Genomic DNA, 22,727 nt, shown 5'->3' on the forward strand with positions numbered 1-22,727 from the left:
CCCTGTGTTAGTTCATCTACCTGAGCAAGGATACTGTTCAGCCTAATCCCTAGCAACAGTGAGACTGGTATTTCACAGACTGTCTTAGACATTATACATTTGTTAAGGCAATCTCTAGGTCTCTCAGCACACAAACTGACAGCTATAAGGCAAATCTTCTTTATTCCTTAATTCTGCAACCTGTGGAGATATGGAGTGCCACTGAGTGCATTTAGTGGCTCAGAAGAGATTTGTAGGTCCAAAATCCTTGGAATTTTCAGTTATTCACAAGGTATAATCCAATCCACATTCATCAGTTCACTGAAATATGCACTTAAGTTTAAAAGCATATATAAATCCCATTGAAGTTAATATCTATGCAAATGACTAAATACTTCACTAAGTAGAAGTGTAGTTACTTGTGGAGATCAATATATGCTTCAGTGATCTGAAGAACTTGTGCCCATTGAATTATTGGTTCTCACTGAAGATATACTGACATTAATTTAGATACTATTTTTAAACACTAATACCAAAACAATTTAATATCTTAATGCATGAGATACCACATGATAAGATTGTAGCTATAGTAATTCTGTTTTTTTAATGTATATTGAAATGTAAAAAAAGAGTATTTACTTCAGCGTGTGCTTTCTGAATGAATGGGTGTGAAATACAGGAGGCTGATGGTTTAGAAAAGACCATGCAACATGATTAACAAATACATAGCTGATCAATCCACTCTACACCTCAAAATATTTGCTGGATCTCAAAATTCCTAGAGTACTGATAAAAACTGGTTGCCTAAGTCACTAGTATGCTTCTTGATTATTTAGCATCAGTACTCAAATCCACTCTCCAGCCTCCAAGTTTTTTAAGGTCACGAATAAAGGAAGTTGAATTAATTTTTTACAACTGCAGCTCCCTGAGTGAGTACAATACCTGGAGTTTCCTCCTCCAGAGTTTTGCCAAAATATTTGACTTCTGACTAGATTAATATTAGTTTAATATAATCAAAGAAGAGGTTTGCAAATACTTTAAGAAGATTATGTATAGTGTTTTAGTCATTTCAAGAATTTCTTTGGAGAATTATTATTGAGTGTCCCCTAACTAACACCAATTTAAACAGTGAAGGCTCTTGCAGGGTTTAAGGGAAGCAGTCAGAAACACTCCATAAGGCAAACAAGTGCTTGAAACAGTTTCCAATATCTTTCGGTTGTTCTGATTTGATAATATGAACATTTTAGTAATTTTCACAAAAAATACGAAAGAAAGTGAAAGGGACGTTCTCTAAAACGTCATAATGCCATGGAAACTATTATAAGACCCTTGACTATTTCTCAGGGCCTTTATTTACTATTTGGATAGCTCCCATGCAGCTGGCTCCTGTTGACTGCCAGTGTTAGAAGTATTTACATGCCTCAGCATTTAATGGTGATGGGTGAAGGTGGCTCAGAGCAAGGAGAGGTAGCCTACATCACAAAACCTTTACGGAAAATTAGACATCTTACCTCAAAACAACTATTCATGGCACCTCATACAACATAATTTGGTGCTTCATAATCTACACTGGATTTCCAGTTTTCCAAAACACAGTACCAGAAATCTATTTCTTTATGTCCTAATAAGTACTCTCCTCTAAGTACTTCACTCATTGCTTGAAAACAGACAAACTGTCCTAAAATATTTCTCCCAGTCAGATGGATGAGTGCTGCCCCTCCAAAAAGCTACCTCAACACTTTCTTTGTAACATTTCTTTTGCAGGTCAGGGTTTGTGGCAGGGGAGAAGCAGCTCACTTCATATGGACCACCACCGTCATTAACAAAATACAACGTAGTAGCTACAGAACCTCACAGTATCTTTGTCCATATACAAAATGTCTAGAGATTGAAGCTACTGTATTATTAGGTAGTAGCTAGAATCACATCTAAAGCACTCCAAGCTCAGAAGGATTTCTTTCGTGCAGGAGAATGATGCAAGCTTTACATAAAGCTATACACTAGAAACACTTTGAGAGTGAAAATTTTGTTGTCTAGATATTGCAGAAGGACATGCAGGAGCTTTAGTTTATATCCAACACTAAGACAAAGATTCATACCGTAATCAATATGATGCAGCGACAAGTTTTTCTTAATGATGGTCTTCAGATAAATCTTGGGCAGAATTGTGATACACTGTTTTACTACAGTCCCCAGTTCAAACCACTGCTTATGGTATAGTCAACATCTTCCATACCATACACTGAGAAATCCCATGGAAAACAGCAGGACATCCTTCAGTGGGTCAAAGAAAATACACAATCCTCTGAATCCTCTGTAACTCTTGTGGCTAGAGTACATACGGCCTTCTAAAGCCTGCTGGCTTCTACACACACAAAAGTTTCTCTTCATGTCTCAGAATAGAGCTCACAAATACAAAATTTATAACTACTACTTAGTTATTGCATTGTTGTGACATGAATTAAATTATGGCAAGAAGCTGATATGGCACATTGCTTATCATAGCAATTTTTCAAGCCAAAGCATTTAGTCTGCAGTTTTACAGTCTCAAAAGTTATAGGCCTCCTTGTTATTCAAATGAGCTCATTCTTGCTTTAATATACCTCAGAGGATATTAGTTAAGGACTGGAAATTATTTAGGCACTGAAGAGGATGATTCTGTCTTTCTCAACCTATGTATGGTGCTTCCTACGAATTCAGCCAGAACCTCAATTTTGAATTATTACACTTTCAAAAAGCAATTAGAATGAAGTCATGATACCTGATGACCTTGCCACATAGTTCTAAATCAGTCAATCAATATTTGAAAAATAAAATTTGGCTTGCAAAGTGTTTAAAAGCTTAGAGGCAGCTGACAGGAGAGCCATCTCTCTTAATTTAAATAAGCCTAGAGTGAAAGATGCAGTTTCACAACGTGGCATGGGAAATAGCAATGTGAGTCTTTCTAGTAAGTTCCATGCAGAGACATACTAAAGAATGTATGAGAACACCTCATCTTTTTTAATTTTACTCATATAATGGGCATTTCAGCATCTAATTTATGAAGGGAGATATGAAATAGTGCTTCACATTACCTAACAAAGGTCACAAAACAAATAGCAGCAAAAGAAAACAACCCCCACCATGTACTGGATGTGGAACACATTGTTCATGAAATAGGAAGATCTTTTAAACTGTCCTTGCATGTTCCATGCATGTACCTTTGCACACACATGTGCATACAATACTGCTTTTGCCATTCAGACCTGGGTTTGTCCAGTGCAGGTACATGTCCACTTCACCACAAAAAGCAATCACAGAGAAAGGGTTCACAGAATATGCTGTTCTTTCAAGAGAGGGAATGATTTAGTTCACAGATTTAATGGTGGGTAGATTACCAGATAAAAATCAGGACCACTGGATTAAACTTTTCCCAGACTTTTAAAAGTTATTATTGACCCATATAAGGTAAAACCATGGTCATACTTATGGGCTCAATGTGCACAAAGCTGCTTAACACAACCAGTCATTATTCCTCTTCTCTGATTGGAATTTTCAGCAAACTAGGACAACAGGAACTGCAATGAATCTAATCTTTACCAAGCATTTACACCTCCTGTATTTGCAGTATTTATTTCTAGTGATTTCTGGGCATTGTATGGACAGTAAGTGATCTCAGACAAAAATACACTGTAAGAAAGGAAAGATTTATCAGGACAATTTTTTTTTTCTAAGAAAAATGAAACAAAACACAAATTGCTGAGAATCATAAGTATATAGTACACAATCAGGATGGCATTAGGAACCAGAAATTTGGAGTATGCAGAAAACAGAATCAGAAGAGAAAGACACATAATGCACTGATATGAAGGAGAATCATAAGAACCATAGTAGATAACATTTATTCAGAATGGAAATGGTTCCCACGGAGTAGTATTGGGTGATGTCTTCAAGGCAATGTCTTCAACAAGGAATGAGTTAAAAACAACAAGAACTTGAGCTGAAATTACTTTAAGATGGCATATTGCAAAAAATTTCAGTGAGATAATAAAATTGTGTCCTATTTTAAGTAACTCTCAAATTTGCTGATAAACAGTAGACTACTTTTCTACCTTTTTTTTTTCTCCATGTTGGTGTGATTTCAGATTGTTTGCTGACTTTCATGTTGCTATTATTTATAAAACTGGCAGTATCAGAATCACAGCTACATTGTTTTTCAAGGTTTTAGATTGCACAGAGTAAAAAGAATATTTATCCCAAAAGCTGAGAGTCTAAGAACAGACAAAACAGTAAAATGAAGGGATCAAAATACACAGCATGCCCACAAAGGCTGACTTGATGGTCAGCCCATATAATTTTGCTGTCCTAGTTTGAGTTTTTAAAGGTAAATGATAAATTGCTTTAGTGTCTGAAAGGATTTTGCTTATGCCCAGAGAACCAATGAATAAAAGGTATTTCAAATCACTTTCTTCTATTTTTTCTTTAAACTTCATAGCTCATTAAAATATACTCTTGGAAGGAAAAAGATCCAAGCTCCTATTTTTACTTGATTTGGAAGAGGAATCTAGAAGAAAGATTTAGTGCACATCCTGGACTCACCTGAATCTCACTCATCACCTGATGCACTAAGAGAGTTGTGGGGTTCTCTTACCCCGTAGGGTCTGCTCTAACAGATAAGAAAAGACTTCATTCTGGCTCTGATGTAGATATTATTTTGTCCAAATTGGATGACCCTCAACCAGAGAGATTTTTGTATCCAGAAAATCAAAACTCATTCAGTCCAGAAATCTGCAGTTTAAAGTTGCAACATCCTTATTAATTTTTTTAATGACTTATGGGATCTGAATTGAAACTTATCATATTTCAATCAAATCACCTAATTAATGGCATTTTAAAAGATCCAACACACTGCAAAATAGAAAACAGTGACTGATAACAGATCAAGAAAAGGCATCCAAAATCAAGAATATTCTCTAAGGTACTACTGTTATTAGAAACCACCTTGACAGGCTGAAACACACAAGATGTTATAGGAGCTTCAGCAAAAGAGAATTCAGAGATTCAAGTTCAGAAAATGCAATGACTGGCTTCTATACATATTTAGGAAAAAAAGTCTCTCCAAAATCATTGCAGGAAAAAGTGTTTGGAAAGTGATTTTTCTGATCTAGCCTTATATCTAAATTACTGCTATTTCTCTCTGAATATTCTATGTTTATTTTAAATTGCTAATCCAGAGTGAGACTTTTCTTATTTCTGCTTGTCATTCAGCAGAGACCAAATAGTGACTGCTATAGGAATGACAACATGTGAAAAAATAAATTCTACCACTAATAGCTAGTTCTAGCATTCCCAAGGAAGCTGGACATCCAGAAAGGATGGATCCAGAAGGATCCAGGCACTTAAATGTAGCTGCAACAGTCTAAAAAAGTGAGGAGAATGCCCTCTCTTCCTTTGGTAAAAAAAGTGTTTCTCCTTAAAACATCTGCCAGAAAATTTAAGTTTCCTATTAGATGGCTGGATCTGAAAGGAATGAGATTCTGCTTCACAGAGATGAGCAGAAAGCCAGACTCCCAGGAGGGTGCCACACTCCCAACTTCTATGTTTGCTTTAAATATGAACTCGATGGACCAAACTGATACAGGTTAAGGATCTCCTGAAAAGGCAAAGAGTTTACATACATCTTTCAACTCATGTCTATTTATAAGAACAGCCAGATCTTTTCCATGACCTTGACAACCCAAGCGAGCTCCAGCTGGATGCTGCCAAGTGGTGACCAGAGCACACTTAGGCAGTCCCAAAGCAACTGGGATAGGCAAGCTGTCATGGAAAAATGATCACAGTGCATTTGCCACTGTCTTTAGAACTGCACTTTAGGGGAAAAAAATTACAATGTTGAAAGATGGAAGGAGCCTCAAAAGTCATGTAAGAAATGCTAAGAAGCTGAAGACATGATGCCTTTGTTAATGAACAAGAGATCCCAGAAATTAGAAGCGGCTGCCTTGTTTTTTACTGTTATTTTTGGCACTAGAAAAATAAAAGCCCTCTGTCCTTGGCTGTTTGGAAATCCATCCCAAGAGAGTAAGATCCTCTGAAAGAAACAGAAGAGTGTTAGTCTGACTGCTGGATTTCAGGAATGAATCCAGGATTTATGTCACTACCAAATGCCTTGCCAGAGGGAAGAAATAGCCAGCCACCTATGGAGAGAAACAGCATTGTGTCCCTGCAGGCTCCAATTACTGCCACTGACTTTTGTAGGCACTGGTTATATTGACATTGGGCTAGAGGAGTAGGTGGGTGAAACATGACTGATCTCTGGCTTGATGTCATCCTGTAGTTTGCTTCAAAGGCAATTCTAGTGGCAAAACAGTAAAAAATATGAGGAATGAAAAATTTCTACAATTAAGTATTGCAAACTCTGCATTTTGATAAGAAATTAATTAAACCAGGATTTTATTGGAACAAAATCCTGATAATTTTTAACACACTGTTTAGTACTACATTGGTACTTAGCAAGTTTTTTAGAATCATGACTAGAGAAACAGATGCTCCTAGTTTTGTCTTTGCTTTGATCAAAGGGTTTTATGTTCAGCTAGCCTAGCCGTATAAAAAGACAGTGTATTCAACAATCCTTGCTTCCCAGACTTCATCTTTTGAATTAATTTGGAGGTCTCATCTTTAATATTGTACTTGGGAAACTTAGTGAGAATGTAAATGTCTAAAAAAAAATAAATATTAGGAAAACTGGGACACAAACTTATGGAACTTCACAATCCAGCAATTTTAAAAGGTACTTCTTAACATATAATTTTGTGTTTCCTGTGTCCTAAATATATGATCCCTGAGGGAGGGGTGACATTTTTGTACTAACACCAGTATAGTGATTTTGCATGAAGCTTTTACATCCTAATTAAAAACAACAGTCAATAATAATACTCTTCATCTAACAATGTCTCTGTAATTTAAGCACATATTCTTCAAAGGTATTCTGAGAACAAACATTAAGATCAAAGGTGAAGATGTTGTATAATGTATCTTTGGTCATATTCAAGTCTCTTTCAGGAAACCTGGTGAGGCAAATCAACCACAGACATGCTGCAACAACTAATTTGATCAATTAACTTACATTTGATGAAGTTCTAAACTACAGTTGTTCCCTCTGCTACAAAAATAATGTCAAAACTTCAGGTTCAGGAACTTATTTGGGGGGGGTGTGGGTTTATAACAGAGCTGGTGGATTTATGTAATAACAGGTAAGGAATTGCAGGTGGTGTTTTTAGGTAGAGGTTGATAGCTTGGTTGCTGTTCAGGTGACCTGATTTTGAGAGCCCTTGAGTTGGAAACTGGACTTGTGATGTTCTCTACCAAAATTCAGGCTGCAATATAAGTAAGTACTGTTTTCAAAGCAAAAGAAATGATTAAAGGGATAACATGCTTACTGGCATTATGTTGTTATTAACTTTGGCAACTCTCAAACACTGACCAAATATAAAAATGATTCAGAGTCAAGTCCATTGCTTTTGACCTTGTAATAAATAAAAGCTTTCCAAAAGCCAAACTAGACTAAAATATTAAATCCTGGCTCCAAAAGAGAAACCCGACTCATAACAAAACCATTCTATAAGCACAAATGTCCCTGAAATCCTTGGCTGAAGATGTACAACATGAACAATTCTCTGGCTCATGACTGTGGAAAAAACTGTTCTTCATTTAAAAAATGTTTGTCATCAATGTAAACCCATCTTTAATTATAATTAATGGAAGGGGCTTTTATGTGCTGGAATAGTAATATGTTGCCAAGAGTTCAGCTTGGCACACATTTCTGAATTACAGTGGAGATTGATCTTAAAATGGAGCAAAGAATAATGTGCAAAGCTGTCAAAGATACAATGAACTGAAGACAATACAGTAGCTATAATTTAAAGTATTAACAGACAGGACGTATTCTATGAGTGACTTTTAGGAAGATATGTTTTTTTCCCCCTCTTTTAGTTTCTGATTTGTTTTTTCTAGCTTTGGACAAAAGTCTTGTTTAGATTTGTAGTTAGTGCCATTTAATTTCTCAGGAACTGAACCACCAAAACGTTCACCTCAATTTTATCTGAACCAGCATACAGTGGTGTATTTGTGCTTGCCAGACTGCTTGTCCAACTGCTAAAAGACACCGGCCAGCATTATAGTACATCCTTAGAATTTAAATGCAGCTCGCATTGAAGCTCAGGCACAAAAATTATTTAAGATTCTCAGCTCAGCTATTGCCACTGTTTGCTTCTGTGTTTTCTCATCCTTGATAGCAGCTATGCACCTAGATTATTCCATGGCTGCACTCACAGCTGGAGAGGAAGATAAAGAACTACTACTGTATAGCAAAGATTCCCTTTGGAGTCCTTTCACCAGCAGTAACCAGTGAGGAACTGCTCATTTTGCTCATTTTCCCTCTGATTTTGCATGCAGTGCCATTGTGACTGCTCAGGCATGGAACCCTTCCCTTGGTCTGGTGAGCGCCAGTGTGTATGAGTTGATGCTAAACTTCAGTAACTTTGGCTTCAGCAAGGGTCCCTGTGGCTGGGCTGCAGCCCCTTTCATGATATTGAAAATGTAGCCTTTGCCTATCTCTAATATCTGAGATATTAGAGTCTCAGATCCTGACAATTTTGCAAGGGAACTGTGCACATCTGGGCAGTGTTGTAACTGGACTCTGGTTATCCATGTCAGCTAGCACAGAAACGTAACCGGGTCAGTCTTGATTTTGTGTTTATATATATTTCATGGAGCAGCATAATTTTTCTCATCAAATTTTATATGTCTAAAGAGTGGGCAATTTACTTCAAGGCACTCCTTTAACCTCTTATCCATTCCAATTTTCATGGATTTCTACTGAAGACAGTATGAATGAGCTGCTTGTCTTTGCTGTTCATATGAGGGAGGCAGAAAGCACACAAATAAACCCCAAACCATTCTGCTTCAAGGAATTATTCTCATTTTAAAAAATCCATCATATAAAGATAAAATACCTTAGAAAATACAGGACCTTTCTTCATCACCCTTTGGGCACCAGAATACTCAGCAGATTAAAGGGATAAAGGTATAAATTACCTATAAATTATCTTCTCACTGCCTTTTTAGAGACTGAACAAACCAGAGCTTCACAGAACATTCACAAAAATGATCCCAAATACACTCTGATCTGTTTTCTAGTCAAAAACCTGGTGAGCTCCAATTGAAATAGCGGCTTCCTACCAATTATGAAAAATAAGGTTAGATCTTAGAAAACACAAAAGTTGCTCTTGAATAAAACAAATTTCCCAAGGTCACTTGCAGTCAGCTGACTTGAGAACAGAAACTTGATACCATCTTCCTTTTTCACTCAGGCATTTAACACTAAATGAGCAAGCCTTTAAAAAATACAGCAGGAAGCATAAATTTCATTGATAATTATCTTGCCAAGTGTTTTTATAAATATGAATAAATGAGGATGCATGTAACTAAGTACAAATAAACATAAGGTTTATGGGCTCTTCATATAAACTTGCAACATATATTTCTCAGGGGATTTGCAGGATCACTTTTAAAACATTACAAAAGATGTAGAATAAAAGCTACAGTGCAAATCACTTGACTTAAAACTTTACTATAAATTGATGTATGCATCTTGAGAGCTTTCACTAGTACCTAGTATGTGTTCAGCAGCTCACAAGCATATTCAGCAAGACAGCAAGAATGGAGTAACACAAGCATTATAAGTGTTTGTGTGTCTATAAATGTGATTTCAAAAAGGGTTCTAGCTTTTTGTATGAGATGACTGCAACTGAAAAAAAAAAATCCCCAACACACAAGAACTTACTTGAATGGATAAAGCATTTCTGGAATTTGCATTTTTACCTATCAGAAAGATACATGAGATGAATTGCTGTTGACTAAACTATCTTTTTTCCTACAAAGCAATGTTGCAATATGGGAATTTACTTTTAGCTGACTATATTGGTTCACAATATTGCCTCTGCCACTCTTGATGATCCCAAGTTACAGCTGTTGCCTATTCTATTCACAAAGATTTTGCTTCTTAAAAATTTTCTAAGATTACTTGGAAATTTGTCTCAGTATTAGGGATATTTCAGCAGGGATGCTTTGAATGATTTTATCAATTTTAAGCATCTAAATCTAAACCCAGAATTTCCAAAAATATTATCTCCTGCTGTACCTGCAGTGTTACATGACTCTCAGCTTACCAGCAGTGACTAAGACAAATGGAAGAAAAAAACCCAAACAAGCTAGTCATGTAGAGATTTTATAAATTCAGTTGTCACAGAGAAATGAAACACAATACTATGAGGACTGCTGCAGATAACATTTAATCACCCTAAAGTGAAGCTGAGAATAAAGATGTCCTCACCATAGACATTAACAGATCAAGCTTGCATGATGCTTCTAGACCTCCACAGACCTCTTAACATAGTTGCAACCAGACAACCACAGACTTTCATAATGTGGTCACAAAGAGCTTTCCAAACATTTCACAGTATCATCCCCAGGGAAATTTTGTGAAATGACAAAACAAAAATTTATAGACTATGAACACAAATGAAAATAATATTTTCAAAAGGAAAAAGATCATGAATTTATTTTAACCTTTGTATGAGAGTATTGCTTTCATTAATATATATGCACATATAATTCCACTACAGGATTTTTTGATGTTGTATGTTGATTCTTACAACGACATATACACCAGCCTGGAGATATTATTTTCTAAAACATTCCACAGGCTGAACGGTCTTTACACCACTTGCCTATCCTTTCACAAACTTGTTAAGTGATCCTTAAAGACTCTTTAGCCTGCTTATTTTTTCTTAATCATCATTGCATCTGTGAAGATGCCATTTATCTAAAACTAATCAAAGATTTCATGGCACTTGAGTGACCATCTTTAAAAGAAAGATAAAAGAGGTCTTCACTGCCTCTGAGTAGAATTGCAGCAGCTTTTATCAGGCACAGAATGCCAACACGGACAGGAAGTAATTTAGCATTATGTCATAAGCATGAAATTTTCTGTGTTCTCATTTTTGAACTGCCTACTGATGAATCAAAGCATATGTTGTAGTTTAAACTTTAAACTTTGGGGGTTTCTTTTTCTGTTCCTTTTTTTTTTTTCGGCGCAGCTATTATTTCATGAATCATATTATGCTCTTTGGAATTACATTTTCATCAATACCTTTCTTACTATTTCTAATCTTTCAGGAACACATTTAGCTATGGCAGGTGACTCACTCCAAACAAGCATTTGTGAAAATAAAAGCAACTGTACATATAACAAAAGAGCTAAGTGCATAAAAGCTGCTATAAAGCCAGCCTCATTTTGCCTATTCCATTTAATCTCTCATCAGCCTCTGGGACTAATTTAGTGTGCCAAGGTTGTATAAATATGAAACAAACCAAAATATAATCAAGTGAGGCTAGGCTGAACCCTAGTAAGAGATCATATTGAACAAAAGTTTATCTACTACAACCACTGACTTGCTACTCCAGGAACTTGTGATGTAAGTGAGCATAAAAACTACAAAGTCACCCAAGGATGTTCATCATTCTCTCTAACAACTGCTGAACAAGCTTGGTAGTTCTTGAAAATTACTGATGCAGGTGTTTGGCAAAATTAATTCAACATTATTTTGAGGATAAGCACAACCTTCCTGTAGTATCAGACAAGTGGCTTCCATTGAAGTTCCAAGATTACTCTTTTGAATAGAAAAATGCCAACACTTTCTGCTTTTCTTTCATTCAGAGTTGTCTTTCACAGAAACAAAAACCGCAATGAGGGCAGAGGCAATTTTCTCCCCTCTTCTGGCCATTCAATTAGTAGCAAAAGATAAGTATTTCAATAAGGAAGGAAAGCTGCTGACAGGCCTTAGAAAATTCTGTTTCACTGGCAAGGAATTTCTCCTCCCAATCTACCTTCTCTTGATTCTGGCAGAGTGGACAATCACATTCGAAGCAATACTGGCGCATCAGCTGCTTCTGGCGTTCCCTGGTAGGCACCAGTGATTCAACATAGCTGATGGTGAGCTGTACATAAAAAAAAAAGAGTTGGTATATTTTACAAAAAAATCCAAATTCTGCGTATGTATTAGCAGAGGCAACATTTTTTTGGATACAAAGTTTTTCCCAGCATGAAATAAATTGCTAACAGGTTATTTTCCAGAAGAAATTGACTACTTTTACAGAAGGTGAGAAAAAGAGAAAGATAATTTCCATGGAAGAACACTTTTTCACATTTCAAGATCAATATTGTTTGAAATTATTAATTCCACCCAAAATTATCACTATTTCAACTTCTAATCCTTATTTGTAAGAAAAAGAAAAGAAAGGAGAGTAAGAAAAGATAGCAAAGAAACTATGCATAAAGCATCTGAATCCCTTGCGCATGAAATCTCATTTTCTGTCTAGCTCCAGAGCTTAAGAGTGTATTTACCACTAGTGTTATACAATATCCAACTATCTCCAATTTTTTTTTCTCAGGGAAGCCCCTACTTTCTTGCAAATATATGTTTGAGCCTGGGGAGAATTCCTCATATGCCATAACCATTTTCAGTGTCTCTGTGATGTTTCCCTTGTGACCAAGGAAGCACAAAAGCATTGCAGTCTAAGTTGTTGAAACTACTGACATGAAGATTTATTAAAATGATAAAAGAAAATTTGTGCCTAAATTTGTGCCATTTTTCAACTTCTTACACTGTACAGAGTGAATTCCAATGAGCTACAGAAAAGTCTGTAGTTTGTTCGCTTTGATGCCTGCCAGAAAGAATTTTACAGGACTAACCATTTGTAGAGTTCTTGAAATGTTTAAAGTGCTTCACAGGCACAAACTAATGATAAGGAAAAGGATGTAACAAAAAAACCAGCTCAGTTCAGACCAGTATACAGTCACATGTTATTCAGTGATTACACTATACGCCCAACACACTTTGAAACATAACAAAAACACCCGCTCAGTTCAGACACTATACGCCCAACACACTTTGAAACACTCCAGAGGGGTCAGAGCTGAAAAAAAAATCAGGTCACATTATTTCATTCTGAGCCTAGATACTTCAGCTAATTGGGAGAATTTTCACATGGTTTTCAGCTAAGTCATGAGAGTCCATTCAAAGAAATTACAGAAAAACCTGACCAATTTTAGTAATGACCAAGAAATCCATTGTCAGAACCTGCATTTTTGCAAATTAGTGAGCTTTCTAATTGAAAGAGCAATTACCAAGCAACTAAAACAATGCCTGCATTGTTTTTTCATTCATTATCACAGTGTAATTTGATTACATATTGAAGGAGAACTGTGTTAAAAGAAGTCTACTGAGATGGCAAAGTCAAGCATTTAAAATAAATATGACCTCATAATTGAAGAGTAATAGTACAATTAATTAAAGAGACAAATTAAAATTCCACAATTAATCAAAAGTTAGCAAATGTGAGAACTTTGTTAGGTTTAGAATTCTAGATAATGTTGTTCTGTCCCAGTTTGTGCATGTGTGAGCTGAGAGAGGATTAGTTGCACCACTACTGGCTTACAGCAGAGCAGTCTGTACTAATATTTCACATGGAAGCTTTAGGCTTCCCTCTGATCTTTCTGCAGTGAATGGATGGAAATTGTGTTGCTTATTTGTTTTCCATCCTTTTCTTCCAAGCTTTGTCTCTTCTGCCCCATTATCTCCAATGTCCCTCTTATTCTTTCTCTTCTGTTCTCAACATGAATATCATTTTCCTGTCTTATTCTCAACACCTGATTACCTAAACCTGTTTTCTAGCCATAAATTATAGCTCCTTGCATAGCCACTTTTGGTACAATGGGATGATTTCTTTCTTGTGCTAGCCTCAGATCTGTCCTTTAGCCTTATCTTACAGCTTTCCCCACCGTGTTCACTTGCTTTCCCAAGTTAACAGCTCTTGTTGCCCTATTTTGATTTTTCATCTTCAGTGACCCCAACAACTTTGTCCTCAATTCTTTCCACAGCTGGTCCTAATCTGCATCCCCCTTGGTGTGGTAAGAAAGATCTGTCTCCCTTCCTTCCCACAAAGCATTTTCCACCCAAGATGCAGTCCTAACCTCATCCTTCAGACATTCAAAACCCAATTTCTCCCTCCCACCAAAAGTCTCCCAATCTTCATGTCTCCTTGCAACTCACAAGGGTTTTCTGTCAAAATCATTTCACACACTTGCTGTTCCCTGTCTCTTGTCCTTTGCATAAACATCTCTGGTTTTGACTCATGTCCTGCTGGGCTTTAGGTTCAGGTGGCATCCAACAGTAAAAAGGATTTAACCAAGTTCAGACACAGTGAAAGACAGCAAGAATCTTCTGGGAAAAAAAAATAATGTGAGATTAGTGAGATTATTTGCCAAAATATTTAAGACAATGGTTTAAACCCTGTCATTACTATTGAAACCATCATTAGGCAGGGTTTAGTTATAATACTATACAGAGCAAACACCAAATATACCTCACCTATCCAGCCTACAGGCTTCATCCCTTTCTCTCTTCATAGTTTTGGTTTCCACCCCCTCCCCCTTTTTTCATTTATGTTGCAGAAACCTTGGGGGTAGGAAGAAGTTTAAAAAAAGACATTTCTTTTTCAAAGGTTGCCAAACAGTTGTGGATATGAGCAGTCACGTACCAACATGGTCTGGATTAAAACATATGACTGGGCAGAAAGAGGAAAAGAGGTTTCATCACATTTATCTCTCCTTTTAGCATTTTAACAACTTAGGGTCTCTCTTGCCCAGGTTCAAATTCCCAGCCCTGCCAGCAGAAATCCATAAGGCAAAAAACGTTTGTAGCTGGCAGACTGAGTGGCAAAATGTAACTAAAATATTTAGAAATATGATCAACATAACAGCGACTGAGCCTATACTAATAATTTAATTGTTTAAAAACAAAATTTCTGTATTCACGTCTCTCTTCTGTCCTTGGTTTAATTTTGGATCACTTCATTAGATGCAAGGCTCATTTAGCTTGTACATATTTAGGAAATATGCCCATTTATCAAAGGCTGTCTTAATAGTATTTGCATGTGGGATGTATGCTACTAATTAAAACATTACTTCAAGTGACCAAAGCTTGCCTCTTTATTGCATCGTTTATAAAGAATGCAATAAATCTTTTCCCCCCAAACTGGAGAATATATATTAAAAACATTTATGAAGGCAAGGAATTATTTAACAGCCATGTGACTTATTGACTCTTAAGACACTCTCCTTAGAAATACAGCACTGCCTGAACCCTGCTTCTTGCTCTGACACAGAAATTCTTTAATCATGGATATGGTGTTTAGTTTCTCATGTTCCTCATCTGCCAACTGAGGTAGACACAATTTTCCAGTATTGCCACGATGCAGTGGAGTGACTTTATGTGGGGGTTTTGTTGTTGTTGTTGGTTTTGTATTTTAGTTTCTTTGGTTTGTTTTGGTTTCTGTTTTTTTTGTTTTGTTTTGGTTTGGTTTTTTTTTGTAACAGAATATAAGTCACAAAATTTCTAGACAGAAAATTCTGTAAAAATTTAAAATCAAGTATTTCAATACTAGCAGCAGTAATGGGTCTCAGAATCTTAGGGAGGGTTGTGTACAGATGTCTGTTCCTGAGACAGAGCTACAGAAGTGCTTAACAGTCTGCACTCTTTCTGTTTTGGCATATAAGATCAAAAGGCCTTCTGCAGTAGTACAAAACTAGCAAAACTTCTAATTCAAGGAAAATTTTGTTTCTAAAAACTTAAACGGGAAAAAATGTAATGTGTCAAGCATACACAGATACAAAACTTCTCACAGAATTACAGTAACAAAAACACTATATAACTTGGTTGAAATCTATCATGAAAATAGATTTAATTGCTCATCATCTGAAATGATTATTTGCTTTCAGTATTTTAAAAAATGTTGCTCTTTAAGGTACAGTCAGTTATATGATATTCTGAAGAAAGATAAAAATTTGCTCTAAATGAACTCTGAAACTGGTGAGAAGCAAAGAACCCGTTTTGGAGAAGAACTCCACCTCAACTAATCCATTCTGCCTCCCAGCAAGAGTAATTTATTTGAAACCATGAAATTTCTGATTGGAGAGGAGGAGAAATCATCTCATGTCTGCCTGCAAAACACCAGGTAGACTCAGCAGCTAACAAAAATCAATTGAAATTATAGCACACATCTTGATGCTGTTTGAAGTGGTTACTTAAGGGTAGGGAAATGATGAAGGCCTCTTAAGAGTAGGCTGCTTGTCTTTTTGACAAAACTAGCTGATAGGCTACTTTCCCAGTAAAGTAACCCTCATGATCTCTAGACGAATAATTTTTGCTTTTTAATCATCCTTGCCCATATCTCACCTTGCTTTGCGGCATTTAAATTTCATTTTTGAGAAGAGCTGCAAGTAAAGGAAATCTTTGTATGCTGTCAAATTAACATCATCTAACTGTAATAGTCAACAGCACAGAGAAGTTGTGGGGCTCCTTCCCTTGTAGAGTTCAAGGCTGGGTTGGATGGAGCTCTGAGCAACGTGGTCTAGTGAAAGTGTCTCTGCCCTCAGCAAGGGATCAGATGACCTCTGAACAACTCTAAACATTCTGTAATTGTGTAATTACCTTGAAGAGCACAAAGGTGTTATAATTAGTTGTGATATTCTGGAAGCAAAGCTCAGAATGCTGAGATGACCACAATGGCCAGTCATCTCAGCTCCCCATGTCTCTGTTTTCCCTGCAATTACAGGTGGTCAACCACTCCTTAGAATGAGTAACTGCTGCAGTGTGCTCTGACAGAAAGCACTACAAATGTGAAAAAATGTATTCCTGTATGGATGGAATAGTCCTCTTCTACTAATCTGAGCTTGAGTTGCTACTTAGCTTCTTATTTTTGATAAATCTTAGTGCTTAATTTCTATTAATTATTTTACTGAGGATCTCATTCTGTCTGCATCTAGTGTAAGTTTGAACAAGACAAGAGAAAATTTCTAGTGATTATAATTTTCTTGTTGCTTCATGACTTGAAATAATGTTCATCTTACCATCTCAGAGCACCGAATTTATTCAGAAAACCCAATCAGTTTCCTCCCTGACATGTATCTTCATTAGCTCAGATCATGACAATAGTAATATAAGTTAAAACTCAGCTCACAACAGATGATACAGTTTCATGTATGTATGCTTGTAAATTCAATACCTGGCTATTACTGAAACTGAGCTCACCCTGCTGCAGGCAAGCAGAAAGACAGTGTGGAAAGTTGCATCAAAGTCATCATACAGAACACAAAATGAAAATAGGCAGAAGTTGTGTATAAGGAAAAGCAAATAGGTACTGACAATAATATTGAACAGCTGACTTGTACATACCCTTACAAAAATTTTATTTCCCTTCCTCTTCCCATAACAGATCTAACTTAATACTGACTTTGTAGCTTTACTTTGTCTCTTAAGCCTTAAGCCTATTTTCTTCCTGGGAAGACATTAAAATCTACTGTATTTCTAAATAAGCAACCCATCTTAGTGAACTGGGAAGCCAAGAGGAAAGTTATGGTTTATGGATAAAATAGAAGGAAGGTGTCTATAATAACACTAAAACAAGAATGCTGAACTGAAGAATTTCTATAATTAATATAGAAATATTAATTATAATATTTCTATAATATTAATATAGAATATAATTAATAGTTCCACAAACATACTGCATCCTGAAAGATTTCTCTTGGCAGAAAGGTAAACATGCAAAAACATTTCTGTTGCTTCTTAACAATGTTTTGCTGAAAAAAAAATTCTACCATTTACTTGTTTTGATGGCCTAAAAATTTTTTCAACCATTTACTTACTTTGATGCCCTATTATCTTTGAGAAAGAATACATTGCAAAAGAAGAAACTTCATAGGGACATAAATAAATATTGTGTCTAAATCAAAATAAGTATGGCCTTCATATTCACAGAGTTTTAAGAACAGGTGTGAATCATATTCATATTAGGTTATGATTTTGAAATGACCAAGAGCTAGGACTATGTAGGTCATTAATGCACCTGAAATTACACATATGCATATGAAATTATATATATTACACTTTTCATTCCAGGTCTTATTAAGCAAATTCAGTATTGCATTGCTGCAACACACTTTTTTTTTGATTTCCAGCCACAAATGCTTATTTTCAAATAAATACAAGTGCTGTTGTAAAAATAAAGTGGAGAATACCTTAGACCAAATCACAAATCTTTTGAAAACGACATTTTGAAGTCTTTCCTAGTGAAATGGACAAGAAAACAAACCTTGTTTTGCTGCTTTCACTGTCAATGAAAGGTTTACTACAACTGCATGGTTGCCACCTGACAAATGCTATTGTTGCAATGACTTAAGGAACACTGCATTCCACTCAGAAATACTGTAAGTGTTCCCATCAGGGTAAAGACACTCAAATACAAACAAAATGAAGTGCCTAGAGGAGGAAAGGAGGAACAGGAATTTATCAAGACTGCTAGTGATTTATGAGAAGTAATGATTACGGGGCCCAGGCAGTGTGAAGAGATGATTCTATTTATCATTTTCCTCCTGATAGCTATGTGCTAGAAAGTGGCATCAATATATCATCAAAATATTAAGCTGGTGGCCCAGCAGTCTGGAATTTATTTAGGGAGATGTCATTGTTGCAGGTGTCTGTGATGGAAGGGAGGACAAGTTAATTACCTCTTCACCAATCTGGATCTCTCGGACAGAGTGAAGTAAAAGCTGGTATCCTTCAAAAACGATCACACAGTTTGGGTCACAGCTGTGGTTCAGTAAAGACATGCTGTGAGGGGTGAAAGAAAGAAAAAAAACTTAACAGAGTCTCCACTGCCACTTCCCTTTAATCATTTGAAAGTAGCTAACATGATTACATCTGAAGTATCAAGCAATTAAGCCACGACACAAATAAATTCCCTGTTAAATCAGCTGCTCCTGGTTAGGAGAGGAAAATGCATGCTTAGAAGATTTATATTCCTTGGTAATAGGAGCCATGCCAAGATGTCTTCAAATGTTTCTGCCTTTTGTGTATTCAGGGCAGGAGGAACTCAATGGCCTCCCAGTGCCTCTCTGGGAGCCCTGATTCAGGGGACTGAGCAAGTGGGGAACAAAGTGACCTTGTTACCTTGACAGTACCTCCCTTGGCAAGAGGGACTGAGCTCTATTTCTGCTGCTTCTGCTCAGTTTCAGGGCACTAACTTTATCCATTACCTGACTGTCATTGCAAGCACAGCTCAAAGGGGCCAGCAATCAACCTGTATTTCCTATCAGGAGAAAATGGAGTATACTATGTCCCAAGGCCAAAGAAGTTGGTGTATAGAGTTGAAAGAAGAAACATGGTCATTGTCTCTGTTTTCATGCATATTTTGGCCCAGCCTCTGTTCTTGTGGCATGTGACATCAGCTGGGGCAGCACAGCTCATTAGGGAGCTCCGGGCACCCTGAAGAGACACAAACACTGCACAAGCACAGCCTTCCCTCTCTCTGAAGGACTCCGCTAACAACATCTCCTATATACTTCTGAATCACGAGTTCCCTTAGCTGAGAAACAGCTGACTTTGCCGGGCAAATATTTTTGCTGTAGCAGAAATGGGGTTGATGGTTTTTTCTCTATGGGAATGACCCATTGAAAGAATATTTCTGGCATTATCAGGCTGGAAGAAGAATTTTTGGCTTATCCAGCTCCTAGCTGCATTTATATTCTGTCCTTGTCTGATTCAGCTACTCAAAATCCCAACTGACAGTGGTAAAATAGAGGATGTTGCCAAGGGTCAGAGCCCTGCACCAAACCGTGTTTATTTCCTTTTTTGACTCTTACAGGAGGTATCAACAGGGCTCTGACTCTTTTGGTATCCTTTCTGACCTAATAAAATATCTGTGGCTAATCTCCTCAAGAACCCACTGGGAGAGTATCCATTACACTTATTGTGAGATCACTGGGCTCACTTTTAAAGCTGCTCACAATGTGATGCACAGCAGGACCACAGGATTTTACCTATTTCAAAATATTTTGTGATGCTGAAGCTATCAAGCCATACAACAATATACAACCTCTTAATAAGGCTTAATAAAGGACTTTTAATTAAATCTCGTCTCATGGAGACACTAGTGGTTTTGATGACAATTTCCTCTGGAAGCATATGAATTCATCTGGGAGGACATTTGGCCAGAACTTGTAGACAACAGATTTAAAGTTCTCAATTTTTCCAGCTGTTTTGCTATAACAAAAGTCTCTGGCATCCCTTGCCAGTGCATCACCATTGAACATAGACAGATACTTTCTTCACAGTTAAGGGCTTTTTTTTTTCAACCAAAAGTAAGCATTTGCCTAATAATAATGCTCAAAAATAATATTTCATTTTTCTCAACTATTATTTTCATTCCATTATGAAATCAAATTACTGTTTTGCACTCTTCATGACAGTAATTCCCATGTTCTCTTAACTACCTTTTCCTCATCTTTACTACAAGGCAGACCTCAAGATACTAAGTGTCCTTAGTTTAATTTTACATATGACACTAGAAGGAAAAGAAACAGCAGTGACAGGCCAACTGAGGTACTGACAAACATAATTCAACCATGCATTAACAAAAAAATTAGATGGTACAACATACTTTTAAACTACATACTAATTTTCCATATTTATGATTACAGGCTACTAATTCTATGAAGATAAAACCTTCATTGGTACATACTTCTTTCCTAATACAAATAAGAAACAATAATAAGAAATTGAAATAGTAACATCTATCTCTTAAGGGACTTACCTTTTCACCTTAATGGTTCCTTTGTTATGGTAATTTACTTATAAATATATCAATCTTTTTCTTTTAGTTACTAATTCTGAAGGCTCTCAGCTGCAAAATATCTGTATTCTAAAGCATCATTGAACAGGTTTCTCTCACTAGTCCCAGTTGCACATTCTTTATGTCAGCATTTATTCTTATTTAAAAAAGACTACCACCTCCATAAAAATAAAATATAAAGATGTATACAATTTAAACTGTTTTAGTGCTGTAATAAGGACTATGAAGTATGCTTTCAACTAGATTGTATTTTTTTACTCTTTAATTTATTTCCATTTCCCACTTTTTCATTTAGGCATGTTACCTGCTGCTTTGATGGTCCTTACAGCTTCCTTGGAAAAAAAGGGAAAAAACTGACATAGATTTAGCCTGTGAATGAAACAGTGTCCACGGTACCTGGGATAGAGGCCAACACCAACATCCTGCATCTCTCCATTACTGATGGTGAAACAGTTACAGGTCACCTGTAAAAACAAGAGAAAAAAATCCAGGATTACCAGAATCATTTGGAAACCCCACACTCAAGTGAAAAAAAAACCTTCCAAAATAAAACGAAGGGGCAAATGGTAATTAGATGGGAAACATTCAAGCCCAACACTAGTGCTCTTTCATTTTAGAGCAATCACATCTGGGACACACTCTCCTGTAAAACTGCTGTCAATTAAAAGCAGAAATCTTAGTATCCTGAAAAAAAAATGTGGGGTAAAACACATACAGGGGCCCTACTTTCCTGAAGTAGAAGGAAAAGAAGAATAAAAAAAGCCACCCTACACAGAGCCTGAGAAGCTCAGCCCAGGAACAACCTAGCAGAGGATAGTGACTGCTGGTGAAAAGAGTGGCTGTTTTCCATGCAGGAATTCTGCTGATACCAGGCTCTCACAGCTCCTTTTAATGAGTAGCAGTGGAACCCAAAGAATATATATATATATGGGACTGTTTAGAAGAAAATAGCAGCCTCGGTTGTGGCAACCTGATATGGGCGAAAATAAATGCAAAATCTGTCACATTATGGGTATTTTGGTTTGCTTGTAGATCTGATGACAAAGCATGTTCAAATTGCCATCCAAGGGAAATACAACCTTTTCTTTAATTTCAAATATTCCTATTGTAAATGTATTCTTCCTTCATATAATCATACAATATTAAAGTGGTTTTAGAAAATAATGGGGGAAAATGAAAGATTCCAGTAAGAAGATTTAGTCCTACCCCAAATATCAGACTGAGCCTTTTTGGTGTTCAAGATTTATCAACACTTAGTAAATGATTAACAAGTACAACTTTCATGTGCTTAAATGAAAAAAAAAAACAGAATTCAATTGTGAATGTATTTTTAAAGTATTTGGTTTTTGGGGAAGAGCTGGTTTTGGTGGTTTTTAACATTAATTTTTTAGATATGTTGATCAGTTATCATTGATGTATTGATATCTTTAGAAAAATACTGCATGATACTGCATATACAAGAAAAGTCCCAGGTGTCTTCTGCATAGCATTGGATTATTAATGTCATTAATTCTCATTAGAACAGAAAATGAGTTAAGAGTAGGGTTTGGCAGGCATGGAAATGAGATTCGAAAGTTGCAGTTTTATTCAGAGAGTAATTGTCCAGAACAGTAAATGCACACCTTTGTTTTAAAGAGGTATGTTGAACAATTTAATAGTATAAATTATCCTATAAATTGACAAATTATTATTTATGAGACCATTAACCATAAGGTGAAAATGAAATCCTCTTTCAAAATTTCTCATAAATTATGACAGCAACATTAATTTAAATAAATGTACATGCAGTAGGGCATGTGTTTTTGTAAACCGTTAAACAATACTTTGATTAGTCTATTATTTATGTAACCCTTTCAAATGTTCCCTATCAATTACCAAAATCATACATCTTAGTTATTTCTTTCCTGTTGACATTGGGTATAAAGTGTCAGACAACTTCTGAGCAAAGATTAGTCCAT

General features: G+C 36.2%; 1 protein-coding gene across 2 annotated transcripts in view; it reads right to left on the bottom strand.

The window, feature by feature from the left end:
* SMYD3 (SET and MYND domain containing 3) overlaps positions 1–22,727 on the bottom strand; it is a 336,447-nt gene that overhangs the window by 56,396 nt on the left and 257,324 nt on the right. For both annotated transcript variants that reach the window (XM_031060345.1, XM_031060341.1), the window contains exons 5-7: positions 21,166–21,233; positions 18,647–18,749; positions 11,905–12,015 (exon numbers count right to left, since the gene is read on the bottom strand). In XM_031060345.1, coding sequence (XP_030916205.1) covers positions 11,905–12,015; positions 18,647–18,749; positions 21,166–21,233 — 282 coding nt within the window. The remainder of the gene's footprint in view (positions 1–11,904; positions 12,016–18,646; positions 18,750–21,165; positions 21,234–22,727) is intronic.

Source organism: Geospiza fortis, unplaced genomic scaffold (assembly GCF_000277835.1).
Source record: "Geospiza fortis unplaced genomic scaffold, GeoFor_1.0 scaffold41, whole genome shotgun sequence".
Taxonomy (NCBI): Eukaryota; Metazoa; Chordata; class Aves; order Passeriformes; family Thraupidae; genus Geospiza; species Geospiza fortis.